The 8,380-nt window shown below is 43.3% G+C and overlaps 1 protein-coding gene and 1 pseudogene across 1 annotated transcript; one reads left to right on the top strand and one right to left on the bottom strand.

Moving 5' to 3' along the window:
* Positions 1–193: 193 nt before the first annotated feature.
* LOC109909126 (glyoxalase domain-containing protein 4) lies at positions 194–6,012 on the bottom strand. Its single transcript, XM_020508070.2, has 9 exons — positions 5,628–6,012; positions 5,168–5,217; positions 4,919–5,039; positions 4,683–4,827; positions 2,202–2,338; positions 1,829–1,915; positions 914–1,027; positions 741–827; positions 194–649 (listed from the first exon to the last, which is right to left on the bottom strand). The coding sequence occupies exons 1-9, from the start codon at positions 5,715–5,717 to the stop codon at positions 584–586; spliced, it is 897 nt and encodes a 298-aa protein (XP_020363659.1). The 5' UTR covers positions 5,718–6,012; the 3' UTR covers positions 194–583.
* Positions 6,013–6,045: 33 nt separating this feature from the next.
* LOC109909433 (rRNA methyltransferase 3A, mitochondrial-like) lies at positions 6,046–8,338 on the top strand (annotated as a pseudogene).
* The last annotated feature ends 42 nt before the right edge of the window (positions 8,339–8,380 follow it).

The raw sequence follows: 8,380 nt of genomic DNA, 5'->3' as shown, positions 1-8,380 counted from the left end.
TGATATAGTTCACTTTCATTTCCCCATTTGAAACGGTTCAATGAGCACAACACAGTTTCAACATCACATGATATGCATATGCCCTGTCATTTCATTGGTTTTTCAACCTGCAGCATCTGCACCTTTTACAAACCTTGACCTACAATATGGCAGTGTGAGGACTTCAAATTGAAAATACTTTTCTACCACACACTTGCAGTCTTGCACTTCACTGTTCTGATGAAGTCAGAATTATTACAGTGTTTTATTCATTTCATTGAGCTGAACAGGTACAATTGTTTTATTTGCATACAAAAACATGATTCTTTTAAAAGTTGTCCATGTTCATCAAGCTTCTGCCACAGTATGAATGTAATATAGGTACACTTTCAGTCTCCTAAACATCTCTAAATAATGCTTCTGGTTGAGTAAAATCTACTGACGTAGTGCTGCTGGAAGGGTAATGCCATATACGGGGGAAAAATATACAGGCAATTAGAGATCCCATGCTCTACAGCTCTATTGGAGTGTTCACAAACACATCCAGGTACAGTAGTTGGAGATGTCCAGTAGACCCATGACGGCTCAGCTATGTTCTAAGCATTTACGCTAAAGCCTTCTGCTTGTTGTGCTTGGCAAACCACTCATCACTTTTATCTTCAGCCATAGCCTGAAAATAAATTAGGGTAATAGATTAAGACTATGTACTCAGTGATAATGCAAAGTATGGTTTCATTTTCATAATATTTCTAAATACCAACCTTATCCAGCAATGTATTTCCACTGGGGTCCATCTGGGAGAGTTGTCTGAATGCCTCATCTCCCACAAAGCAGATCTCATGGCCATCCTAGACCACATATGACCACCGTTATTATGTGCAGAATGTAGAATTAATACATTTTACCCATGTTAATCATTTGGTAATGCACTCACTGGATCAGCCAGAATGACCACTTCTACTGTAGCCTTCCCAGGGGTGTCCAGGCTAACCAAAGGAGTAAGGATTTTATAGTTTTCTTTTGTCATCAGGGCTTCAAGATCTGGCAACTAAAAATAATTAAACAACAATTATTCAATATTGCTTTCTGTGTGCATGTGTAACCGGTGTGAAATGGCTAGCTAGTTAGCAGGGTGCGCACTAATAGAGCTTCAATCAGTGACGTCACTCGCTCTGAGACCTTGAAGTAGTTGTTGCTCTGCAAGGGCCGCGGCTTTTATGGAGTGATGGGTAACGGTGCTTCAAGGGTGACTGTTGTCAATGTGTGTGCAGAGGGTCGCTGGGTCGAGCCCAGGTAGGGGCGAGGAGAGGGACGGAAGCAAAACTGTTACACATGTAAATAATTTATAGCATTGTATACACCTCTTTCTGTGTTAGCAAACACTGCTGCATGAGGGCGATGCGAGCAAGCTGATGGCAGAACAAGGGTGAGTTCTTATAGAAACGGCAGCAAAAAAATCCTATTTACATTTTGCTTATGAGTGATTTCACACTACTTTTGGATTATATGGCTCGTATGAATGTCTTGTTTAATATGTTTGTGTCATCATCGCAAATCACTGCATTATACTTTCAAAAAATAATAATAATTCGGAAATTGTCTCTTTGGCTAGCTTTTGCAACAGCCTATTTCAATGAACTGCTGCATCCAGTAGTTATTTTGCAAAGATTACAACCAAATATAATCTTCGTCAACTGTTCAAGCTAGAATCAAAACATTGTAAGCATGAGAGCCAAACATTTTGTTTTTTGTTTAGAATGGCGATGGCTTTCTTACTGCCGTCAAGAGACACGCGGATATGTGCATGACATCAGTGTGTCGTGTACTGGAAAAGGGTCTATTACTTCACCTGCTTATGTGGACAAGAGAAAGCTATCCTCCCAAAAGCTGTCCCATGATCTACTGTCCCACCAATGCTGTAAAGCTCTAGTTTACACTGCAAATATACAGAAAAACACACCTAGCATTAGCACCATCTTATCAATTAATGCAAACACACACTCGTGTTCTAAGTGTAGAACACAGGAGGCTGCTGAGGGGAGGATGGCTCATAATAATGGCCGCAATGGAGCAAATGGAATCATCCACATGGAAACCATTTGTTGGATGTATTTGATACCATTCCACTAATTCCACTCAAGTCTTTACCACAAGCCCTCCTCCCCAATTAAGGTGCCACCAACCTCCTGTGGTGTAGAACCAAGTGTGTCTCTCTCACACACCTGAGTGTCTGTGAATCCCATCAGCACAGTCTTTTTCTCCTCATTTCTCTCCATCACCTTCATCCCCAGAAGGGAGGACCAGTAGTGTGTTGATTTCGGCAGGTCAGACACTGCCAGACATACCTTCTGTACAGGATCTTTAAACAAGTGAAAAACAGATACACATACAGTTGAAGTCAGAAGTTAACATACACTTAGGTTGGAGTCATTAAAACTCGTTTTTCAACCACTCCACACATTTCTTGTTAACAAACTATAGTTTTGGCAAGTCGGTTAGGACATCTACTTTGTGCATGTCTACTTTGATTTCCAACAATTGTTTACAGACAGATTATTTCACTGTATCACAATTCCAGTGGGTCAGAAGATTACATACACTAAGTTGACAGTGCCTTTCAACAGCTTGGACAATTCCAGAAAATGATGTCATGACTTTAGAAGCTTCTGATAGGATAATTGACATCAGTTGAGTCAATTTGAGGTGTACCTGTGGATATATTTCAAGGCCTACCTTCAAACTCAGTGCCTCTTTGCTTGACATCATGGGAAAATTTTAAAGAAATCAGCCAAGACCTCAGAAAAACAATTGTAGATCTCCACAAGTCTGGTTTATCCTTGGGAGCAATTTTGAAACGTCTGAAGGTACCACGTTCATCTGTACAAACAATAGTACGCAAGTATAAACACCATGGGACCACGGAGCCGTCATACAGCTCAGGAAGGAGACGCGTTGTCTCCTAGAGATTAACGTAATTTGGTACGAAAAGTGCTAATCAATCTCAGAACAACAGCAATGGACCTTGTGAAGATGCTGGAGGAAACAGATACAAAAGTATCTATAGCCACAGTAAAACGAGACCTATATCGACATAACCTGAAAGGCAGCTCAGCAAGGAAGAAGCCACTGATCCAAAAACGCCATAAAAAAGCCAGACTACGGTTTGCAACTGCACATGGGGACAAAGATCATACTTTTTGGAGAAATGTCCTCTGGTCTGATGAAACAAAAATAGAACTGTTTGTCCATAATGACCATCGTTATGCTTGGAGGAAAAAGGGGGAGGCTTGCAAGCCGAAGAACACCATCCCAATCGTGAAGCATGGGGGTGGCAGCATCATGTTGTGGGGTGCTTTGCTGCAGGAGGGACTGGTGCACTTCACAAAATAGATGGCATCATGAGGGAGGAAAATTCTGTGCATATATTGAAGCAACATCTCAAGACATCAGTCAGGAAGTTAAAGCTTGGTCGCAAATGTGTCTTCCAAATGGACAATGACCCCAAGCAGACTTCCAAAGTTGTGGCAAAATGGCTTACGGACAACAAAGTCAAGGTATTGGAATGGGCATCACAATGCCCTGACCTCAATCCTATAGAAAATGTGTGGGCAGAACTGAAAAAGCATGTGCAAGCAAGAAGGTCTACAAACCTGACTCAGTTACACCAGCTCTGTCAGGAGGAATGGGCCAAACTTCACCCAACTTATTGTGGGAAGCTTGTGGAAGGCTACCTGAAACATTTGACCCAAGTTAAACCATTTAAAGGCAATGCTACCAAATACTAATTGAGTGTATGTAAACTTCTGACCCACTGGGAATGTGATGAAGGAAATAAAAGCTGAAATAAATCATTCTCTCTACTATTATTCTGACATTTCGCATTCTTAAAAAAAAAGTGACCTAACTGACCTATGTCAGGAAGTGTTTACTAGGATTAAATGTCAGGAATTGTGAAGAAAAAAAAACATTTAAATGTATTTGGCTAAGGTGTATGTAAACTTCCCAACTTCAACTGTACACAATATACAGGTAACTGTCAAAATAAAGGAAACACGAGTAAATGAGGGATACAAAGTATATTGAAATCAGGTGCTTCGAAACAGGTGTAGTTCCTGAGATAATTAAGCAATTACATCCCATCATGCTTAGTGTATAAAAATGTATAAAAATGCCTAGTAACCCATTATTTTGGCTACCATGGCTAGAATAAGAGATTTCTGACTTTGAAAGGGGGGTGTCAAAGGCGCATAGGGGGTTTAAAGTGTGTGTGGGTGTCTCGGTCACCAGATCTCAACCCAATTGAACACTTATGGGAGATTCTGGAGTGGCACCTGAGACAGTGTTTTCCTCCACCATCAACAAAACACAAAATTATGGAATTTCTCATGAAAGAATGGTGTCGCATCTGTCCAATAGAGTTCCAGACACTTGTGGAATCTATGCCAAGGCGCATTGAAGCTGTTCTGTTTTGGCAGTTACCTGGATGTAAGGAGTATTGATATCTAGATTGGTTCCAGATACGTTTGTGCTCCTGCCTACTCAATGCAAACCAAACATGGCATGGCAAGAACTGGCATGATGGCACAAACAGACTGGTACCCAGGTTAATTTCCTCCTGGACTTTTAAATAAGCATGATAGACTATAGTCTACTTTAGAGTCTACTACAGCAATGATCTTCTGTGCAAAGCACTGTTGACCCACCATTGTGAGGCTGATCTTTGTCCACCAGGTAGAAACGGTAACCTCCAGGGGCCTCAACCAGATAGAGAGCCTCTCCAACCTCAGTGAGGGGCCAACCAAGCCGCTTAGCATTGCTGACAGCCTGGCTAGACTGCAGAGTCAGACCCTGAAATAAAGACATGGTGGCATACATTGAGTTAGGATTGGGTAAAATATATATATATATATTTGGTGTTCATGAATAACCATTCACTTACCAGGAAGTCATTGCCAAGGCGATATTCTCCCACTCCATAATTGTAGGTCAGCTCAGCCACAAAGTGATCATCCTCTGGACCAAAGCCGACCATTGTCTTGCTCCATTTTCCATCATAAGGGCTGAATACACACAAGCAAGTAGGGCATCATATGAGAGAGACCGTGACTATTGTTACACAACAAGTAGTTCAAACATTTCATTTTCATAAGAGGTGTTGGTTGAACAGTAAAGTTGACAGCCTGCCTACCCATTACAAGTGGCCTTGCATCCCTCTTCAAACTCTTCATGACGCAAAATCTGAAATCAATGATTTTGACATTTTGGCAAAATCAATATCCCCAATATCACGTGAGTTTACAGCACTATGAACACCATTGAAGCACAAATCATAACAAACGACTGAAACAAATTAAATGTGGCGCAGCAGTCTAAGGCACTGCATCCCAGTGCAAGAGTTGTCACTACAGTCCCTGGTTCGACTCCAGGGTGTATCACATCCGGCCATGATTGGGAGACCCATAGGGCGGCGCACAATTGGCCCAGAGTCGTCCGGGTTTGGCCGTCATTGTAAATAACAATTTGTTCTTAAGTGACTTGCCTAGATAAATAAAGGTTCAATTAAAAATACCAACGGTGGTACACTCTGTGCAAGTGAAATCTATTGGTCACATGTTTGAGGATGCTCTACGAAAGAGCTGGAAATGTACCTTCATGCCTAGCACATCTCGGTAAAAGGTGGCCGTTTTGCTTCTGTCATCCACTTTGAAAACGAAATGCAAGGCTCGTCTCAAAGCCATTATATCCCAGGTGATTTCGCTGTGTACTTATATTACGATTATTTTTCACGCTCTGTTAGTCTACGTCGAATGAGGAACCTTGCAATCGATTGCTCTGGTATCGATTCTATGGAAGACAACGTTTTTCGGTACAGATAAAATGATTTGCCGCTGAATCGTAGATCAAATCTATCTCAAGATAACGAAGGAGTATTTAAATTAAAAGTTAAGCATATTATATTGTTTTACAGATCAGTATTACCAACAAAACACGTTTTACTTGGATTACCCCCCCCCCCACAAACACATTTTTTATGGTATAAACCAACCAATCGTCATGCCGCTGTTTAATGTTTCCACGCCCTCTTCGCGAAGATGGTGACGTCCATGAGAGGCATCTTCTTCCAGCAGGACGAAGTCACATGATGAAAAAGGCAACGACTGTATTGTAGATTCAAAAAGATACGCGTGAGCATTGAAAATGAGACCCGTGAAGGTGTTGTATCCTGATAGTGAGAGGACATTTTCAAACATCGAAAAAAATGTCAGATCAAATCGGCACAAGCAGTCTGACAGTTGTGTCCAAAATGAAGGAGTCCACTGTCAACGACCATAAAAAAAATTTGACCACTGATCGTGTTTTCAGCAAGTCATGGAGTGCCAGAAATGGCAAAGCATCCTCCGCGCCGGGAACATACAACCAATCTGAAGGACCAACTAGGTGGCCTCAAATTCGAAAGGACCGTCCCTGGTGACAAAAGATTGGCGTAAGTATCTGTGCATGTTGGCTATCGACCCTATGTTAGATAATTGAGTGAATATGTCCGCTTTCATCATAGTGGCTAGTAGAGGTTTAGTAACTACGGTCTGTGATGTATGTTTGCATGTAGACTTTGTATGAAGTCAAGATACATAGCCTGCTATCTGGACTGAACATCAACTATCTTCTCGCCATCTCCCAGGAGGGTGGTGAGTGTGGCTCGCTCCATGACGTTTCGGGAGCACCAGTTTAAGATCCTGCTGGGGGGTTGCTGGTGCCAACCCCCAGATGGTGTTCTTCAGTTCTGTGTACACACTTTGTGAGCTCCCCTTGGACAAACTGAAGAGGGCCACTCTGGTTAAAGTCACGTTTGAGGAATATCAATATCTGGTCTGACCTTGTAGCGCCAAAGGGAGTGGTATGATTTAAAACATTTTTTTCTTAAAATTGTACTCCTTTTTTCTCCCCAATTTCGTAGTGTCCAATTGTTGTTGTAGCTACTATCTTGTCTCATCGCTACGACTCCCGTACGGGCTCGGGAGAGACGATACACAACCCAACCTAGCTGCACTGCTTCTTAACACAGCGCGCATCCAACCCGGAAGCCAGCCGCCCCAAGGTGTCGGAGGAAACACTGTGCAACTGGCAACCTTGGTTAGCACGCACTGCGCCCGGCCCACCACAGGAGTCGCTGGTGTGCGATGCAACAAGGACATCCCTACCGACCAAGCCCTCCCTAACCCGGACGACGCTAGGCCAATTGGACCTCCCCGTCACGGCCGGTTACGACAGAGCCTGGGCGCGAACCCAGGGTCTCTGATGGCACAGCTGGGGCTGCAGTACAGCACCCTTAACCACTGCGCCACCTGGGATGCCCAATTTGATGTAATGATTTTGAAGTTGTTCTATACTCTACAGTATATTGACAATACTTTCCCCTTGTAGCCATATTTTCTCAGCCAGACCCATCCTGGCTGACATTCCCTCAGGTCCAGCGTGGTCAATCTGTGCCACTGTCCCTGATCTGTGACAACGTGCGGGAACCTGGGCACCATCCTGCCACAATGTCCTGCTCACCAAGGGTATGTCATGATGATAAACTGGGGATGGGCATAATCGAATTTATAGAAATGTTACACCCTATTCAAGTCAATGATGCCATATTGGGTGGACTGGTGGCCATTTTGAGTGTACCCATAGGAGCTGATAGTGAGGAATTAGTGTGTGAACTTGTGCACTACTCTGGATGGTTCTTTCACTAAGTATCTTGTGTAGGTCTCTTTTCACAGGCTGTGTGGACGCTTGGGAACCTAAGGTGCTGCGAGCAGTGATTGGTGCCCATTTCCGCCTTCCCCAGCTTGGACGACATTCAAAACCAGCTGCCAAAGTCTGACTGTCCACGTAGCAGACAACTGCAGCGGCTATGAGAGAGAAATAGCTGAGAACATGGAAGCAAACCAGTCCAACAAACCTTGAAAGGCAGGGGACTTTGGATGGATGAGTAGCAGGCCTAATTGTAAACATGCACTATGAGGAATATCAGATTCCAAACGGTCACTTCCAAGAGCGGCGACCAAGTTGTACCATGAAGGCTGGGCTCAGGGGAACACAGGCCATGTGATTGGTGGAGAAACTCATGGACTGAGTCTGGAAGCCATCCAATTGGCTGAGAGAACTGCCGGTCCAAGACTGTTCATCCCTGTGGTCCCTGGAGTGGACGGTCTCAACTCAGCCATGGCAGCCAGCATGCTCCTGTTTGAAGGCAGCTGTTAAACATAATGAAGACGTCTTTGAGGAAAGCTTAATCTAAAGTGCAATTTCTATGATTTTCCTGGAAGCCATTTTGAGTGTAACGGACATGTTATTCCTGGTGTCACTTTTTCCATGCATACATTCTAGACTGCACAACACCTCTTCACTGTAC

Source organism: Oncorhynchus kisutch, linkage group LG18 (genome assembly GCF_002021735.2).
Source record: "Oncorhynchus kisutch isolate 150728-3 linkage group LG18, Okis_V2, whole genome shotgun sequence".
Lineage (NCBI taxonomy): Eukaryota > Metazoa > Chordata > Actinopteri > Salmoniformes > Salmonidae > Oncorhynchus > Oncorhynchus kisutch.
Note: the sequence above shows the minus strand (reverse complement) of the source record. Positions and strands in the feature narration are given on the sequence as shown.